We start from the raw sequence: 20464 nt of genomic DNA on the forward strand, positions 1-20464 counted from the left end.
TATCTGGTTGATACGAACTCGCTTCCGAAGGTGCACCCGGCGGCAAGTCATAATTGATTCATAGATATTTTAAAGCGATCATTAATTCTAGAGACCACACACACGCTTCGCATACACTTTCTTGCTCACGCAAGTGTACATATAGAATCAACAAGTACATCGATGGAGGCCCCAGACCCAGCTAATGTCCGAATAATCACCACTCTCGGGCATGTCGATCACGGAAAGACTACACTGATGGACGCCCTTCTCGCGGCAAACAACATTATTTCTCATCGGATGGCAGGGAAATTGAGGTTTCTTGATAGTAGAGAGGATGAGCAGGAGCGCGGGATCACGATGGAAAGCAGCGCAGTATCGCTCAAGTTTCAGGTCATGGGGCGACCTGACGAAGGTACCCATCTCACCATGATGCATATGCCAAGGGATAGTAATAAACATGCCCAGAAAGGTCCCAAAAGACATATATCGTGAATATGATTGATACCCCAGGACACGTGGATTTCTCGAGTGAAGTCTCCACAGCGTCTCGGTTGTGTGACGGTGCACTGGTCCTCGTTGATGTTGTTGAAGGTGTGTGCACGCAGGTGGGTAAGCTTGATTATGACACAGAGTACATCTAATTCAAGTTGTGCAGACTATTGCTGTGCTTAGACAGGCATGGGAGGATAACCTCCGCCCGATACTCGTCATCAATAAAATGGATAGACTTATCACGGAGCTGAAGCTGGTGCCCACCGAAGCTTACCAGCACCTTTCGCGGCTAATCGAACAAGTGAATGCTGTTATGGGCAGTTTTTTTGCAAGTGAATTAATGGAGGACGATCTCCGATGGAGGGAAGAGCGCGATCGACGACTTGCTGAAAAGAAGGATCAACTTGCGGATGAAGCCGAAGCATCAGCCAATGACACAGATGACTTCAAGGAGAAAGACGACGAAGATATCTACTTCGCTCCGGAGCGGGGGTAATGTGGTTTTTGCGTCTGCCATCGATGGTTGGGGTTTCAGAGTTGGGAACTTCGCCCAGCTTTATTCTGCAAAGCTCGGTTTCAAGGAAGCCAATCTAAGGCGCGTTTTGTGGGGCGACTTCTATCTCGATCCCAAAACCAAGAAAGTTATCAGTCACAAGCATCTTCGTGGACGCGCACTGAAGCCATTGTTTGTCCAATTTGTGCTGGAGAACATCTGGGCGGTCTATGATGCCGTTGTGATGAACCCGTAATCATCATCTTTTCATATGATGCCACATGATATGCTAATGAGTCTCTAGGAACACAGAGAAAGTGACCAAGATTGTAACAGCTCTTAATCTGAAGATTTTACCTCGGGATCTGAGGTCAAAAGACAGTCGGCAGTTGCTGTCCACGATTTTTACACAGTGGCTTTCACTGTCAACGTGCATCATTCAAGCGACTATTGATGTCGTCCCTTCCCCTCCTGCTGCCCAGGCCATTCGCATCCCCAAAATGCTTTATCCTAATGTATTCGACAAGAGCATACAGCCCAAGAACAAGTTAGAGCAGGATCTCTTCACGTCCAACTTCGCGCCAGACGCGGTTGTAGTTGCATATGTAAGCAAAATGTTCGCTGTTGCAGCCAAAGAACTTCCGGAAAACAAAAAACGGGCTGTGACAGCGGACGAGCTACGCCAGCGGGCGCGAGATGCCAAAGAAGCACGGGATAACAGCGTTTCGGTCTCAGAGACTCCGGACCCTCCCCGTGCAGCCCCAGAATCTCCTCCTAGTACGGCTCTAGGAGAAACGCTAGGCGTTTCTGAGGAGTCTGAAATTATCCTCGGCTTTGCACGACTGTATTCGGGGACGATACATACTGGCTCCACCATATACTGCGTGCTACCCAAGTATAACACCTCCCTTCCTCCAAATCACGCTCATAATGTTGCACATCTTATTCCGGCCAAGGTTGAAGGATTGTACGTGATGATGGGCCGGGAGCTTATCCCCGTGGACTGTGTCAGGGCAGGAAACACCTTTGCAATCAAGGGATTGGGAGGCAAGGTGTACAGGAATGGCACAATTGTGCACCACAAAGCACAGGCGTTCCAGAGGGTATGGATCCTGTCCAAGTGCAAGATAGTCTCATCAACATTGGTGGCGTTACTCGCACGGTAAGTGTCACGCGAGTGTTTGGATCTCACTGTCGATCATTATTTTCATCGTAGGTATCCCCTATTGTACGGGTTGCGCTTGAACCTGTCATCCCTTCTGATATGCCCAAACTTGTCGCTGGGATGAAACTCCTCGCTCAAGCTGATCCCTGCGTCGAAACATTCCAGCAACAGACTGGGGAACATGTAATTCTGACCGCAGGAGAGTTACACCTGGAGGTATGATTTGATTGCTTCACTGTCATCTACTTCCATTCACCCTATTCAGAGATGTCTGAAAGACTTGCGAGAGAGATTCGCTCGTGTGGAGATTCAGGCGTCTAAACCAATCGTTCCTTTCCGCGAAACAGCTGTGAAAGGCCAAGGTATGCATAGTCTCCGGTGCATCGTCTCGCTGCTCACCTTTTGAGGATAGATATGGCACCCTCGAAGACGCCAAATGCTGCCCGTGGAACAATCAAGGGTGCAAGCACACAGAACTTGGTCACCTTTTCGATTCGCTCGGCGCCTGTCCCCGATGTTATCGTACAATTCTTGCTGCATAATTTAACGACTCTCAGAGTATTGCAACAAGACGGTCACACAGACAGAGATACCGCCGGCAGCAGTATCGACATTGTTTCTGAGAGCGAACCGGTCGGTGTTCAAGGCGATGTTCTCCATACTCCAAGTGTTAGAGCAGACCAATTCTGGAGTGCACTAGAAGAAAAGTGCAACGAAGCTGGTGGGGATTGGGTGAATATCAGCGACAGAATCTGGTCATTTGGTCCCCGTCACGCTGGTAGCTGCATTCTTATTGATTATCGCAAAGATACCACACCGTTATCGTGCGTCACCCTGTGGTTCCTTGCAGTGTCACTGATATTGTATTCAGGCTAAGGCGTCGCCTCTCACGCAATCATCCAGCTCAACCCACAAATACATCCGACAATAATGTTGATTTCACGGGCTATGTTGAGACAGGCTTCCAGCTAGCTATGTTCCAAGGACCGTTGTGTGCTGAGCCTGTCGAAGGGATGGCCTATTTTGTTGAATCAATTGACGTTGATGCCGATGGCGTCCAGAAGGAGATTGGTATGCTTTTGATAAGTGCTTGACATATATGATGTTTTAACATTTTGAACAGTCCAGAATAGGTTATCGCAAGTTACGGGCTCCGTGATATCGGCAGTGAGAGATGCCTGCAGAAATGGATTGCTTGATTGGTCCCCTAGGCTTATGCTGGCGATATATTCGTGTGATATTCAAGCCTCAAGTACGTGATCCACTGGTCGGTGCCTCTTATATTAATTAAAGCTTATCTCAGCGGATGTCCTTGGGAAAGTCTATGGAGTGGTTGCGAAACGACGTGGTCGAATTGTGGCAGAAGAGATGAAGGAAGGGACTACATTCTTCACAGTATCTGCTCTTCTTCCAGTTGTGGAGAGTTTTGGTTTCGCAGATGGTGAGCTTGAATTCGCATGTTGCGATGGGGTAGTCTCACTCTGTGATGCAGATATACGCAAACGGACGTCTGGTGCTGCAAGCCCACAACTAATTTTCAGCGGGTGAGTAATACCACCTATTTAGCGTTTGCAGGTAATTGAAATGAAGCACAAGATATGAATTGCTTGATCAAGATCCCTTCTGGATACCAACAACTGAGGAAGAGCTGGAAGACCTGGGTGAGAAAGCAGATCGAGACAATATAGCGAAAGGTTATATGGACAGCGTGCGAGAGCGGAAAGGAATGTTTGTTGATCGAAAAATTGTGCAGTTCGCGGAGAAGCAAAGGACCCTGAAGCGGTGAGATCGGTAGACTTTGCTATCAGTGCTGTACCGAGTTCCTTGGCACGTAGTCTGCGATAACGCATTGTGTGATTACGTAACAGTCCGTTGTGAAGGCATACGGCTCATCTTAGCTAGCTGAGTTGACTTCCCTCCGCTTCCGCCAATCCATCAGAATTCGTTCTACTTGAGGTTCTCCATTCCACGTCAGCTCTTATATGACTGCAATCGGCCTCGCCATGTATAGTGGTGTCAACTGTTACCCTTCCCAATCCACCACGATTACTGTCGAACAGGAACAGCAGATCTCACAACTTCCGGAGGAGCAGTACATCTCCACATTCTTCTGTCGAGCTCTATATGACTACCAGACACAAGATGCTTCCTCTCTCTCCTTCCACAAGAATGAAATTATCGAGGTTCTCACCCAGCTCGAGTCAGGCTGGTGGGACGGACTCCTCGGCGATGAACGGGGATGGTTTCCATCCAATTATGTGGTAGTGTTATCTGATGAGGAGGCAGAGATCGCTCTTACCAACCACGACGCTACAACTCAACAAGGGCCTTTCCAGCAAACAAATGAAGTAGCTCGTGATACTCATTCAAACGACTTCCACTCCCGGATACAGGACCCTCACTTATCAGACAGTGAATTGTCGCGAAATAAACGTGACCCGTCTGTTCCATCCAACGGTCTTCTTGAATCCCGCAGTGCTGCAGAACACAGCGCGACTTTGTCAAGCGATTTTTGGATGCCCCAAGTCACACCGGATGGCCAGGTGAGCAGAGCATTTTACTTGCTGTGATTCCTTACACCTCAGACCAATCTCTTCTTCTTCTCCAGATTTACTATGTTAATACGCAGACAGGCCAGATCTCGCGAGATTTACCCATGGAAGGCGACGATGTATCGGCTGCTGAACTTGCTGGACTGGCTTCTTCTCAACCAAGTTCGCGGTCAGGCACAAGCGCAGGGCTAGGACTCAGCGCCTTGACGGAATCTTCTATCCCAGGTTTTGGTGTTCTAAAACGCTCCGGGACGCCCGAGCCTTGGGTGAGACGACTTGCCGATGATGGCATGTCTTACTATTACTGGAATAAGCTCACTGGTCAAGTGAGCTGGACAATTCCAGAAACAGAGGCTGCTGTGCAGAAGGGCAGGACTCGCGCCCTCACCAGTTCCTCCACTGCCTCATCAAATTTATTCAATAGCCCGAGTGAGGATTCGGCGCCAACGCGATTTCGATCTGATTCAACGACATCCCAAAGCCGACATGGGCAGGACCGGAGTCACAGCAAGCCGGAGCATGTTAGCGATTCTGAAGATTCCTGCCTATACTCTCCAGACCACGGTGATTCACCATCAACCAGTGGTCGCTCTCAAAGTGGTCAGGATCTTTTTGCGGACCAAGTAGCTCTTAGGAAGCCTTCCGTTGAACTGACCGCAGCTGAGAAAATTGCCCAATCACTACAGCAATCATTAGCACCACCACTCCCGGACCTTATTTCCGATCTATCTCATATCGCACATAACGCCATCTCTGCCGTTGTCCAGAAAAACCAGTCTCTGGTCGGCGTATCTCGAAGAGCAGAACACGGACAGGTCCTTGACAGCCTCATCAGGGCTGTTGTCATCACCGTCCGTAATCTACTTTACATATCCGCACCCCCTGGTCACATACCCAGCAACCTCATACCACGCGGTGCTCGTGGACGCCGCGAGACTACCGCATCACAGACGCTTCTGAAACCAGCTCAACGGAAAGTAACCGCCACGTTATCCAAGCTCGTTCTTTCTGCTCGAGCCATGGAATACGACTCGGGTCCTGCGGCGCATGATACAGCATCTCGTGTTGAAAGCGACGCAGCAGAGCTTGATCGTGCCATCGTGACATTCGTCATTGAAGTTCAGCGGTGCCAAAACGAACGACTGGGTGGTGTAGGAACAAAACGAGTTCTGGGTTGCTACTCTGCAGTCTACCTTGGGCTGGGGCTAGTTGGTGCGGGGTATGCAGGGTCTTGGAGGGGTTTTGGCTGGGTACCGCTGGATGATAATGATGAAGCTCCTCAGCGAATTTTAGATGGTGACGTTTTCTCTGAGTTCAAGACGCACATGGTATCAATGCAGGCGAGGTTTGGAACATTCCATGCCGCGCTCAAGACCATCGGCGATGAGTCTCGTGAGTATGTTAGTATTCATACTGTGATCTATCTGTTGAATATTTTCAGAGCAACGAGTATGGATTGCAGGTCGCGAGCTTCTTTCTGGCCTTTCATCACTCCTCCTATTCGTTGCCAATATCCACATCGCTCGTCACGTCGATATCGATGGTTTCTACTCCAATATGGCGGATGCTGAACGTGCTGCTCTGTACACTCAAACCGTGGACAAAGCTCGGTTGCTCACACGCACGCTCGAGGCGGTAGTACAAGCTCTATACGATGACGCAGCTACGCTGCTTCTCACGATACAGCGAGTTCGTCGCCTTACTTACAGAATCTCGCGACAAGATCGTGACTCCCAGTGCGAGTACCTAGACGCCATATCCGTCTCCCTCAAGTCAAATCTCCAATTCCTCATGCAAACCCTTGATACCCTACTTTCCCTTGGCCACGATCAAGCAGACATGGCTCAAGGAGAATACACAGGTGCCATAGAGTGGCGCATGTCACGTTTAAGCGTCATTGACTCCAACTTTGACGCCCGTCCCATGTCGGTCCTCGACCCGACAGATCCAGAGAGCGAGGACATTGTTGACATTGCGGTTGCTTTTGGTGCGTCTGGAATGAAAAAGTCGGCGGTTATTCTCGGTGACCGAGCGCCAACATCCCGAAGTCAATCGCAATTATCTGACACCACCGTTACCCTTACCGATCGGTCACTTAAGTCGGCGGCTTCGAACTACGACCCCACTACGTCTGTACACACCCTGGTACCTTCAACATTTGATAAGCCGCAGGATGTCCTGTCGATGAGTGACTCGGCTTCAATGCCTGACGACGACTGTAAGCGACATTTGTATATTCCCTTCCTTTCTCGACTTATGATATGTACAGCCGCGACCACGAGAACAGCAACGAAGATCAAGAAAATCTTTGGCGATGACGCTCCTGAGCACATCATCAGCACAAAGCCCTGGTATCTGCGACCCGACTACACGAAGAATGACATGACTATTGATGTAGATGGAAGCATTCGAGCAGGAACTGTTCCAGCTTTGGTCGAACGTCTAACGTCACATGATCCTTCAGGTACGGGTGCTTCGTAACCTATCTGACCTCGGTATCATATTCAGTATTGGGACGTTTCAGATCCTACGTTCATCAAAACATTCTTGATGACGTACAAGTCATTCACCACCCTTGATGACTTTTTCGACCACCTCGTCCGCCGCTTCCGCATCCAAATTCCAGAAGGCCTGAGTCCCCCTGAGTCGGAAGAATGGACAAAGCTCAAGCAACATGTCATTCAGATGCGGTGCGTCATTGTTGATTCTTTCGTACTATACCTAATGTGATTTTCAGTGTCCTAAATACTCTTAAGGCCATGGTTTCGGATGAAGATTTCCTTGAGAAAGAGGATATGTACATCCTGAATCGAATGAAAGAATTCTTGCAGAACGAGGATGTTAGCAAGTTTGTGGGTGCAAAGCAGCTACTTTCACTCGTTGAACGTGCAGTGAGTTCAGCGTCGTTGATATGGTACAGGCTGTCTGACTCAGGCGCCTCAGCGTGGAGGAGACGTCAAGAAAGGCTTGACTCCTACTTTGGGCAGTCCACCTCCCTCGATCTTACCCAAGCACAATAAGAAGTTGAAACTTTTGGACGTAGACTCCTTGGAATTGGCACGACAGTTGACGATTATGGAGAGTCACTTATACCAGAAGATACGGCCAGTGGAATGTCTGCAGCGTTCGCGGGAGCAAAAGACAGACCACAACGATAATATTGCTCGGGTAATCCAGACGAGTAATCGGGTATGGTCCGGCCCTCCGATAGCCATGATATGCTCATAACTTTACCAGATTGCTAATTGGGTAGCCGACTCCGTTCTCATCCACGAGGACTCCAGGAAGCGTTCGGCTATATTGAAGCAGTTCATAAGTGTGGCTGATGTGAGTGGTCTGCTACGGAATTCATTCACACGATGCTTACTTCGCTCAGCGATGTCGCTCGATGCACAATTACTCGAGCATGGTTGCTATAGTATCTGGACTGAACTCGCCTCCTATAAGGCGCCTCAAGCGCTCATGGGAGCAAGTGAATGCGCGACATATGGCTCAACTTAGCGCATGCGAGTTGACCATCGATTCAGGCAAGAACTTCAATAACTATCGTTCGACGCTCGCAAGAGTCGCGCCCCCTTGTGTACCTTTCATTGGTGAGCTTTTTACTTTGATTATTTGTTGCTGTTGATGTATTCATTCATATGTAAAGGGGTCTTCCTTACTACACTAACGTTCATTCAAGATGGAAGCAAGGACACTCTTCCAGGTAACTTGGTGAACTTCCGAAAACGACAGAAAGCTTCGGAGGTGATCCAGGATATTCAGCGCTGGCAAACATTCCCTCATAATTTCAACCCTATTACGAGCGTACAAACTTACCTTGAGGAATCACTTGCTAAGTTCAGCGAGCAGGTTGATGTGGGCGATTACTTTTGGAACCTCAGTCTGGAACGCGAACCTCGTGAGAGAGAAGACGAGAAGATGGCTCGATTGCTGCAAGAGAGCGGATTTTTGTAAATGGGGACTTCTATATGTGTTTTATCTTCATATAGTTGTAGAAATACAACTTGCTTCTGAGTAAGTACTTAAGTACTTATTGATGATCTATATCCAGATTCTTGGTTACGCATGACTCACGAGATGGTGCACACCATGATATGAATCACATTGATAATCCTTCAAGCGTGATGACTCCAAATGAAGTCTGTGTGGCCCAAAGATCTGCAGGTGTATATAACCATTCTGACTAGTTGGTGATCTCTCCACCCGTATTTGCATTCCATCTCTGAGCCCTTCGTCTTGCTACGACGTTGCCCTTATAAAATGTTGTGCGGTCGAATCCCGGGCTTAGCACTGCGGATTGCCACCGACGTGCCCCATGTACTACAACGAAATCAGCAGGATCACCGACACGGGGGACAACACCATCGCTTTCATCCGCGGATTTCCCACCAACACTGCCCCCGTGCATGACACCAATGGCTTCTTTAGATGTTGTCGACACCGATCGCTGTGACGATCGTCAGATTACGGCAAGAGCTAACTCCACCCAGTTTGCTCACCAAAAGTACTCTCCAGTCTGGTTCCGTACCCACTTGAAAAAGTGCGACGCCAAGACTAGCAAGTGTGAGGGGATCAAGTGACCCCTGGGGCGTGAAGGCATTCTCAACGTTATTCACAGAAAGCGCAACACGGACTCCGTGATCGCGGTAAACCTGAGGCGCATTGATTGTGCGCCCTGCAAGCGGGACAGGAACTCTCCCACGAGGATCCGCACGACCCATCATGTAAACATCACTTTGCGGTAGTGCGACAATCTCCAACGGTAACGTGTCTGTGGCGCGCTTCAATTCCGCCCACTCTCCGTCCGAAAAGAGTCCCAACCTAGTTGCATGTCCAATAGTGACACGTTTTCCGCTACTTTTACACCAGGATCGCTGGCGCATCTGCTGCAATACATCCCAAACCATCGGAACGGCGCCCGAATCGAGATTGTAATCCAGATGAAAGTCTGCGTGTAGGTCGTGTTTTTCAGCGAGAGACATTATAAGTTCGATGTTCTTAAGAGCATGTGCGTGGTCAGGTTCAACCCAAGGCGCAGAGCCGACGACAGAAACGTCTGGGCGGGAAACTGCATCACAAAGCAAATTGTAATTTGGACCGGGTTCTGTTGAAGCCGCAAATTCGTAGAGCGCCTCTTGGGCGAAAGCTGAAAATAGATATCAGCGCTCCCAAAAGTGCAGCAACGGAAGGTGAAAGTGGCAGACCAACTATTTGGATATGACAAACCTCAGCCCATTCCTTGGCTAACTGAAGTCCCATATCTAGACATGTGAATCCAACTGTCGTATCCACCTCAACGAAGGCTCGCATCGCAGTAACACCGGACTCCACGCTCTCTCGGATAAGATAAGTCGCCCTAGCATAAAGATTATCGACATCCTTTGGAAATTCTGCTTTAGCTTTATTTGTTACTTGAAGAGCTTCAGGTAAAGACCTTGGACGAAGTCAACATTTCAGCCATGTTGAATATGATGCAACGTACCCAGTGATCAACGGGTCACACTGACCGAGTATAAAACACTTGTCGAGGTGAATGTGTGAGTGGCACAGCCTAGATATAGGAAGTCTTCAGAACTGGCAGTTAATTCGTAGACGAAGTCAAACCTACGAAGGGACTAGCACCCCGCCATCGGCTTCGATCACTGTAGCTTCATCGTGAAGTATGCATGATCCTGAAGAGGTTATACTCTGTACTCGACCATCAAGGCAGGCTATGTCCCATGCAGCAGTCTCTGAATGATCTGTGCATGGCAGTCGAACGTTACGTATCACAGTGCCAAAGTTCGGACTCGCCATTATCCGAGTCAGTGACGGTGCCTGGAAGACCCTAGCGTACAAATGATCCTCCTGTGGAGCGCAGACCCAACTTTCTCATGGTCTTGTGCATGTCAGTTGGACTTCACCAAGATAGGGTCCAATGGCAGCAACTACTAAACTAGTGTAAATTGAGTCTAAGGCACGAGGCTATCGCTTACCTAACTGTTTTTCTCACGACTGCTATTGTATTAACATGTTCAACCAGTTTCGGCAATGTGGTGCACTGACTGCTCGAGCGTTCAGACCTCTAGCTCCAGTTGCCCGTCCTTGCTTTGAGTGATTTCAACGATATGTTTGTGTTCACGAACCTCTTATTCACTATCACATCTCTGGCATTGTTGGCACTCTCACTGCCACTGAATTTGAGGGATGTGGTAGATCCGCCCATCACTAGTCCAACGGCGGGCACTGTATGGCATGTCGGAGAGAAGCAGCTGGTAACTTGGTAAGTGTATACACCTAGGAGTGATCGGGTTCCTTTGAATAACGCGTTTGTCGCAGGAGCACTAACGGTTTATCTTCTAACATCACCAATCCGGTTGGGATGCTTGTTCTCGGATACATGTACAACAACAGCGAGAACTTAATGTTGAGTAAGTCAACCATGTCGTGAAATATTATGCTTTTATTGTTATTAAATAATATTTTTAGATTCACCACTGGCAACGAACATCAATTATACGGTCGGTCAAGTTCTCATCACCGTTCCCGATGTGGAGACAGGAGAAGATTATATCGTTGTTTGTAAGTTGTGGGTGTCTGCGCGAGGTAGCTCTAATAATTTTGTTCAAGTGTTTGGGGACTCTGGCAATGCCAGTCCAGAGTTCACCATCATCAACGACAGCTCATCTTCGTCTGCTCCTGCGTCGTCCACATCTTCTTCAGTTCAGTCGGCCACTCCTACGAGCAGCGCATCCCCTACAGCTCAAGCTCCGTCGGAAACCCCGACATCAACTCCGCTTAATTTGACTCCCACAACAACTTCTGGCATAACACTTGCGGCCGGGGCATCTACGCCTGCTTTAAGTTCTGGTACAACCTCAGTTGTCACGTCTACTGCGACATCAACACAAACTACAAACACGGGTGCTGCATGGAGGAACCGTGCGTCAGGCGCGTCAATTATACTCGCCTTGGTATCGCTGTTCTACATCCTATAGGCGCCATGAGCTTCGATTGATATCCAACGCATTTCTAAGAATCAGATGATTGCGACTCAGTGTTCATGAACTCTTGCTTACTCATTTTTCCATTGTACGATTTTGATGACGAAGGTGGATTTACGACACATACTTGACTGGCATTCAATCACTCTATTCCAACTCTACTCTAGCATCCTCACAATATCAGTGCTATTATTGGAACACTTTACATGATTTACATGAATGTAGCAAACTTTGGTTATTGGAATAGTGCTCGAGACATGTGCATCGCTGGATGATTTGTGCACTCTCAGTCATGTCGTCGAAGGGGTGGTCTTATTTTCGCTGCTTCCTCCACGAGTTTTCGGTATGAAGAACACGCAACAGAGATATTGATAGACCGTAACCGATGGTAGAAAGAAATGATAAAAACGCGGAACGACTTGCCAATGGCGGCGGCGGTGGATCTAGGGCACATACATCTTCGTCTGCATTCTAAGATTCTGTACTCAGAAATTGACTGTCTAGAAGCACTCCAAGTCCTCGCCACACCATGTGCATGATTTTCATTTGGATGTAATGAATTTTGGTTTTGGAACTTGAACTTGGAAGAGCCCAGGGCCTGATGATTGAGTTGCGGTGCCTGGCGGGAACTACTGGATGATCAATGCTAAATTAGACACTGCTCTGGATTCATTGAAGGGAATCGAGGCCCTCATTTCGCTACTGGTTTTTAGGGGAAGGTTACAAGGGGTATAAAGAGGCGGCAATCTTCGGATAACGGGTTCACCCAACCTGAGTTTCGACTTCGAGTTTCGTCACGGAGCATGCATCGTAAAATGCAATACAAGAGTTGCTCTTGTCGAGTCAGTCATCGCATACCAACTTGAGCACCAGATTTAGGCACGATTTTTTGCTATGTGAGGAACTCGGAGGGCCAGACGATGATTGAGTGCTCGAATTACTCGAGAACGAACATGCGGTGTCTATCAGATCGTTCAATGATCCAAGTCATGTGAAATGCAGCGCCGCTATTATGAGGGTTTTCTAAATGGGCCAAAGGAAGGGGGTAGGAGAACGTGAGGCTCTTCTTATGTAGAAATTGACGCGAGTAGTAACAGCATGCTGTATGATCTTCATTTCACGATGATGGGCATGTTGCTCTCCGCATGGCATGCCCTTCATATAGAGTACCAGCAGCGACATTATTCGCTAGCAGGCTCCAGGCCATTCAGGGAAATGAAGATACCTGCCGTTCGAGATTTGATCATTCGAGGGACCAGTGCCTAGGATAGAGATACCTTCTGATGACGCAACACCTTCTAGAGCATCGGCCGACGAGTCTGATATCCTCAGCCTCATTTCCGTGACCTCCGTACGGTCTTCTCTTCGCTTGATATTCCGGAAGGCTAGAACAATTCGGGGCGCAAACTTTCACCAGCTTCCACTCGTACTCAGATGATGATCAAAAGGCGCGAGCACTTGCCAGTGCGTGTGTGACTGTCGAATATCCCATGCTTTTCAGAGAAATAGCTGCCATGCTGCTGAACTGAGGTGCATCGCATTTGTGGGTGAGGGCAGACCATTATTGCAAGACTCGGTGAAGGCCCAAAATCAACCAGTAGTCGCCGAGGCTTAAGTCTTGGCAGACGTGCCACATCGGCCCGGTTCTATATCCAACTTGCAACTGTCCTTGTTTCGGGGGACACAAATAATATTTGAACGCTTGAGGAGTCCCCGTGGTCGCGGAGGGACGCGGTGATGTCGTATTTTCATTATGGTGTCTCCGATGCTCACGGAAACCTCGGCTTCAGGTCGGACGAGATATGAAGCCGTGTATATGCATGCTATAACGCGTGCAGATAACAGCCAGTATCAGCATCATCGCGGCATCGCGAAGGTACGGCGTTCGGGCATGCTCAAGCATTTCTGCATCGTGGTGAATCATGGAAGGCGAACTTGAACTGCTCAGGAAGTCATACTGACGTGACATGTCGCAATCTTGCGAACAATATTTGAGAGAGCGAGGATTTTACATACATTTATAACTATATACCGCAACAGTTAGGCAAAGGGATCCAAAACCTGCGATGTTATTGGGTCTTCGTTTAGGGTGATACTGTGCTACGAACGATGATACTCACCATATATCTTCGGCTCTTTCGAGTCGCAAGGACGTGGAGCTCAGCAATTTGAACTTCGAGATGTCAATTCTTGTGATTTTCAGACGTGCAAGTCATTCACTGGCAGGAGTCGACCGAAAGGAACCTACCCATTCTCAGGCTATATACGTGCTAATAATAAGGACATGCAGATCAGATGCTAATCAAGTTACTAAAACCAATACAAACAAGAAAAAGATGGTAGTACTACGTCTCCCAGAGCCAGCCCTGCATTTCATTTGTAGTTGTAGGTGATAAAGCGCAACAGAAATATTGTTATGTAATGATACAAAAGATCCTGATCCCCTTCCTGACGAAGAGTATATGTCGTCTATAATGATAATCTAATAATCGTGATGGAAACCGTAAGGAAATCGTGCCCGAAGTAAGATTTGATATACAGGACGGCGCGCAGTTAAGGCGACCAGTCCTTGTTCATAAAGTGCCATGAAATTGGTATTTCACCGGTGTCAAGCGTGCTCAGTTCTTCAAATAGGCTAGGAGACATGTCTGCGAAACGGATTTAACAGGTACACGATTCAAACCCTGAAATAACAGCATACCTAGGCTAGTTGAGCCACAAGACTCGCATTCGTCACGCGTCTTCCCGTACGCCTCCTGTCCGTTGTCGGTATTGGTGATGTGAATCCACTACGAGCGATAAGCATCCAATGTCCGCATTGCGGGAATGGGAGATGGGCCTACCTGATTACAGTTTCCTCCACTACCATATATATCGGCGGAAATAGCGACTATAGGATCGTCATCTGTATCCGTATATCCGCAGGCTCCTGTACCAACTTCAAACCAGGTACCCTTTGTTAAAGCAATTAGCAATCTAGCAATCAGCAATTAACTGTCTTTCGTCAATTCACCTCGCCTGTGTGTGTGGTGCGCTTTTCAAGTGACATTGTCGCACTTCCCTTGAGCCGCAATGGCGCAGCGAGAACGGTGAAGAAAATCGTGCATAGCGTGATCAAGACAGTCGTTAGTCTATACATATCGGCAGTCAGTGAGGGGGCAAGATGTCGAGTGCGTGAAGAAGACGTTAGGGGATGGAGTTCTACTCGCACTTACTTCGATATACAATCTATAAGGCCCTTTTATACCTGGAGACAGGCTTTTACCTCACTTCCGAGATATGCTCTTCAGGAAAATTGATTGCTGTGCCAGTTATAGATTATCCCGCACTGGAGTCGCGTTGTCTAGGGAAGAAAAAGACGGTACGCGGATACGTACTTCAAAAAACAACGTACATCGGAAGTCTTCAGGACATATTATTGTTTCCGAGTCGAGGGGGAAACGAAAATCACGGCAAGCTCGAGCACAGGTACGCTTGCGAGATCACACACGACAGAAGCAATGCCGTCCGGCTAAGGTGTACATCCATCTCATCTTGGATAATGTTATGAGGGCTGTTACTTACTATGATATAGCCTCGTGTACCGAATCACCAAAAATTTAAGAAAGATTTGACTTGGATGTTGCTCAAAGGAGTCATTTTGTGTCCCACGCACCTAGTAATTTTGGTCCACTCCGGCCATCTTGTCTCCGCAAATCATTGGGTCAACTTCCAACTTCCCCGCACCTCGTGTTGTTTCTTGTCCACTTCGTTTCTCATCACTAGCAAATATGTCTGTCCGACTCTGTCGTGCTCTCGGCTTCCGACATACCGAACTCTCACCGCGGGGATCGCTCTCCAATAAGCGATACGGGCACAACTCCTCGGTGCCGTAGCTGTCCTGTCCGTCCGTCCTCTCCACGATTAGTAAACCGTCAGGCTCCACTGCCCCAGGAGCTCTTCACACTGAAATACCGATTCCTGTACCAGATCGTACGTGCGGGCTAGCAAATACTGACACCTAATAGCCGCAACCTGGTTCAGCATTAATGGATAGAATTTCATATGTCCTACCAACATTTTCTCGCTTCTTGAAACCCTCTCTATCGACGCTCAGAAAATACGAACGCACCTGCGGCGTTACTACTTGACATGCTGCGCACAGCCCACAACCGGTGTGTGGTTGTTTACGCGTTACGGCTGCAGCGCTGAGCGACGGCTAGAGCACTCATGCGTGCTTCGCGGACGGGGGTGGAAACTGTCACAGCCAGCAGGATCATTAACGAGCCTAAATCGCTTCCCAGACACGTCCTTGGCATGTCAATTTCTGACCAGAAATTCGTGGCTCGGAATGTTTTCTCGTAATGGCATCGACGTAAAGACCACGTTCCCTTAGCAGCGTGCTACAATATATTTGGCACACGTAAGACATTGCAACCCTTCGAGCTTCATGATGCTTCAAGCTCGAACCTTGCAGTTCGCTACTAGTGGCATCGACGTAAAGACCACGTTCCCTTAGCAGCGGTGCTACAACATATTTGGCACCCATGAGACATTGCAACCTTCAAGCTTCCAAGCTTCAAGCTCAAACCTTGCAGTTCGCTCTTAGTGGCATCGACGTAAAGACCACGATTTCCCTACCAACGTGCTATAGCATATTTGGGACACGTGTAACACTGCAACCCTTCAAGCTTCACTTGAAGCACAGGTCGCCGTCCGATCATATATATGTTTTTTGTGCCATGTGACTTATCATCTAAATTGATCGCCGCCCCACGTTTCACTCGACTTGAAACTGATGGCATGCCGCATGATGGTGGGTGAACCGACAGGTCAGAGTCGCTTGTCTGCATCGTGTCTCGATTAAAATGCAGTTTCCGACTTACAATTGTCCCTGTCATGACTTTATTAGCATATATTCGAATGTGCGAGTTGCAACAGGTGATGTTTTTCTGACACGACGGTCGGACGCACTGCGATAACTTAGATAATAATTACCTGTGTCTGAGTCACCTTTTCTGGCAAGATGAGACTCCGAGGCTAGTGGGTCAACTTCACGTTCCGTTTCGCAATCGCTACGTTTGCTCTTCACCTGGCCACTCAAGTACTCACGCTCAAGACGTGCTAGATTCTAATCGCAAATTCAACAAACATACGCTTTGAAAGAAAATGCAGAGACAAAGCAACAGCTATGGTGAACTATTGCCTGTAACCTACTGAATCCGCAATCAATCATGGCATTCATTGCTGACGTTCATTTCACGCTTAGGACCAGGTAGATCGTATCTCCAGTCTTTTTGACGCCCACCTTGATCTATTAGCCGATGTGGGTATTCGAAATTCGAAATCTTGGGCAGCTGAGCCCACATGCTTGATTTATAACAGGTCCGCGAACTGTACCGCGATAGAGCAGTGTTAGAACGTGAGTATGCAACAAAGTTGAAGCAGCTGGCGAAGAAAGCAACCGAAAAGAAGAACAAAAATGGTCTATCATTAGTCGTCGGAGACAATCCCACCAAGGCTTGCACGGAAAGTATGAATCAACAGAAGCACGTCCTTTCTTCCCGATTTTAGCCGGGTACTCATTTCCGATGGCAGCACCCTTAACCATGCATATTCTGAGATCTTATCATCAATATCAACTTCTGCCCAGGACCACATCAACCTAGCGGAGGCATTGTCATCCCAGATTACAGAATCTCTCAAGGCTGTTGAGCGCCGCAACGATGATTACAAGAAAAAGGTTCCATTATTGTGGAAAATCATACCTATGCATACTGACGATATATGTAGCAAATGCAGTTCTATCACGCGATTCTGGCTGGACGCGATAAGATCTATGCTGGACGCATCAAGGCAAGGTCTTACTTAAGCTGGTCCCACCTGCATATTTAACCATCATGATACAGAGCAAGCAAAAAGTGAGATCTTGGACGTCATAACGCAACTATTCTAACCACCGCGTTCATCAAGTATGACGCCGATTGCGCCGAAGTTGAAGCTCATCGTCAAAAGCAGGTAAGGAAGCTCAGGCTCGTCAAGAATATTCTCACGGTTATGGATCCCTGTCAAGTCTGTTCACGATCGACACGCGGAGCGCTCAGCAAGACAATATGATCTGCAGAGGCTTGACATGCTCAATAGCAAGAAGTATGTGCCAAAAAAAAAGTAGAATGTTATCCAATTCGAACCCGGCAGTGTCTATATTATTTCAACTGCAACCGCCAACAGTGTGAAGACGAAGTTTTATACCGAGGACCTGCCAAGTCTTGAAGATGTAAGTTAGATTACATTATCCTATTCGGCACCTACCATACTGACGAACCTTATGTCATATCCAGTCTTTCCGTGAGCGGTTATCACTGCACATGATTCGGCTAACTGTTTGCAGAGGAATTACAGACTCGTCTAGTGATGGATTTCGTTGGTGTCGTGACAGAGGCCCAGAATATCCAATTATCGCACCAAGATATCTTGAAGAACCGTCTTGCAACCGTTAGCGCCGCCTTGATCGAAGTCCGACCCGATAAGGACCAAGGGCTTTTCATAGAATCTAACATCCGTCCGTTCAGTCTACCCGACGACTGGGTATTTGAACCATGTTCGAACCACTACGATACGGTGGGTCCGACTAACTTGAGTTACATGTACTATGTTCAGGAGCGTGTAAATTGCAGGGAGATGTTTGCATTGATCCAGCCCCCAGGGTGTTCTTACAAAATAAACTCGCGCGCTCGCGAGCTAAATTGAGAGAATTAAACCCTGCGCTTGGAAAAAACCGTGGGTACAATGTTACCTCATGGACTGCTTGTCGCACTCACCATCTTGAGTACAGGGGCAGACGCCGAGAAATATCGTGTCATGCTTACAGCTTGCGCCACCAATAACACACCTGGAGACATGGGTGACGCCATGAATGTGCGTAGTCATTATGCGCAGAGCATGGGTTCCTTACTAACTCTTATGCAGAGCTACCTTGATGCTGCCCACGAGGTCACCGCCCTCTCGACCTCAGCATGTGTCCTGAACTCGGAAATCAACACCATCGCGGATGCCCTGGGGGGTAAGCAACATGTTAGATGAATATGGTGCATACACCAGTTGATGTTAATGCGTAAGGCGACGAGGGAGGTTCGAGCCCGCACGTTTTCAAGAGCTCGGCCTTTTCGATACCCACGACATGCGGATATTGTAAGGTATGATCAATAAGCAGGTGGATGCGTGCCTATGCTGTTTGACCAATAACTTCCTAGGTTTCGATCTGGGGTCTAAGTAAGCAGGGAAAGACCTGTAAAAGTTGTGGTTTATCAGTGCACTCTAAATGCGAGTTAAATGTGATTTCATTCTCCCATTTAAACCATGTAAGAACGTCGCTGATGGACATTGTTAGGTGCCTGCGGAGTGCAGTAATATTCACGGCAATTACAAAGCCTCGGAAATTCTGCAGTCTCCCTCTTCTGCCGTGTCTATATCGGAGAGTAGATGTGGGTAAATGATATGCTCTATAACAGGACTCACAGAATATCCGCAGCATCAATATCCACCAGCTCCAGAGAAACTTCAACGTCATCACCTTCTTCCGTGCCACACAATATATCACCGCATGTGGAAGAAGTGAATCGATTGGCTCGTGCTATCTTCGACTTTGCGGCGTCCTCGTCCTTCGAATTGAATGTGACAGGTCTGTGTGGCGACATGTCCCCGTATTGCACGTGCTGATATGGTTTCAAGAGGGTGCTGTTGTGCGTGTGCTAGAGGAAGACGATGGTTCCGGATGGGTAAAGGTGGCTGACTCCGAAGGTGAGAAAGGGCTGGTTCCTGCGAGCTACTTGGAAGATGCAGGCGGATGGCCATTGGAAAAATCTGAACCCTCTCAGCAAAATTCTCAGCAAGGGTCTGGCATATACGGTACGAGTACCGGCTATTTTCTGGTACGATCAGTTATTTCTCATTGTTACCCGGTAAACAGCACGGGTTCTCTACGACTATCGAGCTCAAGAACCAGAAGAGCTAACGATACATGAGGGGGACTTTGTTGAGCTGTCCTCTGGAACAAATGGAGGTCAAAATTATGCGGACGGTTGGTGGGAAGGTATCCAGGTGGTCTGACCTTCATTTCAACGCCGCCTGACTGATTATAATTTTAGGGTTCTCCAGAGACGGGAAGAAGGGGATATTTCCCAGTAATTATGTACGTGGGTCTGGTTGTCAAATCAAAGAACATAAAGTTGCTGAACATGTGCCAGGTGGATTTAGCTTGATTATTTCGCAACGGTTCTGTCACTGCCGTCAGTTGATAATACATTAATCACGATTTCAAACACCCTGGGTACATACATGCCATATGATAACCACCAATTTCTATCTCAGTATTTCAGAACCAGTTGCACTACCTCCTTTGTTTAAGGCATTATTTTTCGTGGCGATATTGTATCTCTCCATTCTAGTGGAGGAGGGTCCGCGCCTGATCGCAACTGCCCGCTCCGAGTCCATTCTTGTTCCTAATTTGCCAGGAGGCAGACCATCAACATTGGATCGATCGAGGAGTTTAAAAGTGCCCACTGCAGGCCTTGAGTGGTTTCTGAAAGAGCAGCTATTCGCCTCCGATGATTTGGGTTTACATGGAACAGGCCTGGCAAATTAGCATCGTAGAATTGGTGTGGTAGAGTATACTGGTCTGGGTGGGTCGGCCATAGCCGAGTGCCGTCAAGGGACCCTATTGTACGTCACCAGCGAACATGAAGTTGTGACAGTTATACATACAAATTTAGCTCTGGTTTACAGTCCTCATCACAATTTGCAACGAATACAGCCA

At 48.0% G+C, this 20464-nt stretch overlaps 6 protein-coding genes across 6 annotated transcripts; 4 read left to right on the forward strand and 2 right to left on the reverse strand.

Moving 5' to 3' along the window:
* The first annotated feature begins 41 nt into the window (after positions 1–41).
* DFJ58DRAFT_810190 (P-loop containing nucleoside triphosphate hydrolase protein) lies at positions 42–4060 on the forward strand. Its single transcript, XM_041391390.1, has 14 exons — positions 42–394; positions 448–587; positions 638–966; positions 1010–1219; positions 1272–2021; positions 2054–2129; positions 2184–2348; positions 2398–2494; positions 2545–2956; positions 3004–3203; positions 3256–3384; positions 3436–3573; positions 3625–3676; positions 3729–4060. Exons 1-14 carry the CDS (start codon positions 163–165, stop codon positions 3916–3918), a joined length of 3120 nt encoding a protein of 1039 aa, XP_041239131.1. The 5' UTR covers positions 42–162; the 3' UTR covers positions 3919–4060.
* Positions 4061–4135: 75 nt separating this feature from the next.
* Positions 4136–8821, forward strand: DFJ58DRAFT_858090 (ras guanine nucleotide exchange factor domain-containing protein; the record flags this gene model as incomplete). The annotated part of the gene is made up of 10 exons (XM_041393958.1): positions 4136–4675; positions 4741–6076; positions 6126–6902; positions 6954–7148; positions 7209–7374; positions 7422–7575; positions 7619–7873; positions 7922–8011; positions 8061–8277; positions 8334–8821. 10 exons carry the CDS (start codon positions 4136–4138, stop codon positions 8639–8641), a joined length of 4038 nt encoding a protein of 1345 aa, XP_041239132.1. The 3' UTR covers positions 8642–8821.
* Positions 8807–10606, reverse strand: DFJ58DRAFT_810195 (uncharacterized protein). The gene is made up of 5 exons (XM_041391391.1): positions 10296–10606; positions 10170–10238; positions 9892–10121; positions 9187–9833; positions 8807–9134 (listed from the first exon to the last, which is right to left on the reverse strand). The coding sequence occupies exons 1-5, from the start codon at positions 10481–10483 to the stop codon at positions 8871–8873; spliced, it is 1398 nt and encodes a 465-aa protein (XP_041239133.1). The 5' UTR covers positions 10484–10606; the 3' UTR covers positions 8807–8870.
* Positions 10607–10721: 115 nt separating this feature from the next.
* Positions 10722–11975, forward strand: DFJ58DRAFT_810198 (uncharacterized protein). Its single transcript, XM_041391392.1, has 3 exons — positions 10722–10949; positions 11006–11097; positions 11156–11975. The coding sequence occupies exons 1-3, from the start codon at positions 10795–10797 to the stop codon at positions 11662–11664; spliced, it is 756 nt and encodes a 251-aa protein (XP_041239134.1). The 5' UTR covers positions 10722–10794; the 3' UTR covers positions 11665–11975.
* Positions 11976–13923: 1948 nt separating this feature from the next.
* On the reverse strand, positions 13924–15302 carry DFJ58DRAFT_810205 (RlpA-like double-psi beta-barrel-protein domain-containing protein-containing protein). Its single transcript, XM_041391393.1, has 5 exons — positions 15235–15302; positions 14684–15181; positions 14514–14624; positions 14372–14459; positions 13924–14318 (listed from the first exon to the last, which is right to left on the reverse strand). Exons 2-5 carry the CDS (start codon positions 14807–14809, stop codon positions 14224–14226), a joined length of 420 nt encoding a protein of 139 aa, XP_041239135.1. The 5' UTR covers positions 14810–15181; positions 15235–15302; the 3' UTR covers positions 13924–14223.
* Positions 15303–16462: 1160 nt separating this feature from the next.
* DFJ58DRAFT_718327 (uncharacterized protein) lies at positions 16463–19758 on the forward strand (the record flags this gene model as incomplete). The annotated part of the gene is made up of 19 exons (XM_041384461.1): positions 16463–16494; positions 16839–16857; positions 16919–16975; positions 17035–17202; positions 17273–17392; positions 17623–17667; positions 17723–17799; positions 17848–17926; positions 17991–17997; positions 18041–18270; positions 18327–18429; positions 18485–18567; positions 18619–18712; positions 18769–18845; positions 18903–18983; positions 19040–19133; positions 19181–19307; positions 19331–19557; positions 19619–19758. The coding sequence occupies 19 exons, from the start codon at positions 16463–16465 to the stop codon at positions 19756–19758; spliced, it is 1860 nt and encodes a 619-aa protein (XP_041239136.1).
* Between the last annotated feature and the right edge of the window lie 706 nt (positions 19759–20464).

This window comes from Suillus subalutaceus (genome assembly GCF_016647625.1).
Source record: "Suillus subalutaceus strain FC151 chromosome Unknown DFJ58scaffold_133, whole genome shotgun sequence".
NCBI classification, from domain to species: Eukaryota; Fungi; Basidiomycota; class Agaricomycetes; order Boletales; family Suillaceae; genus Suillus; species Suillus subalutaceus.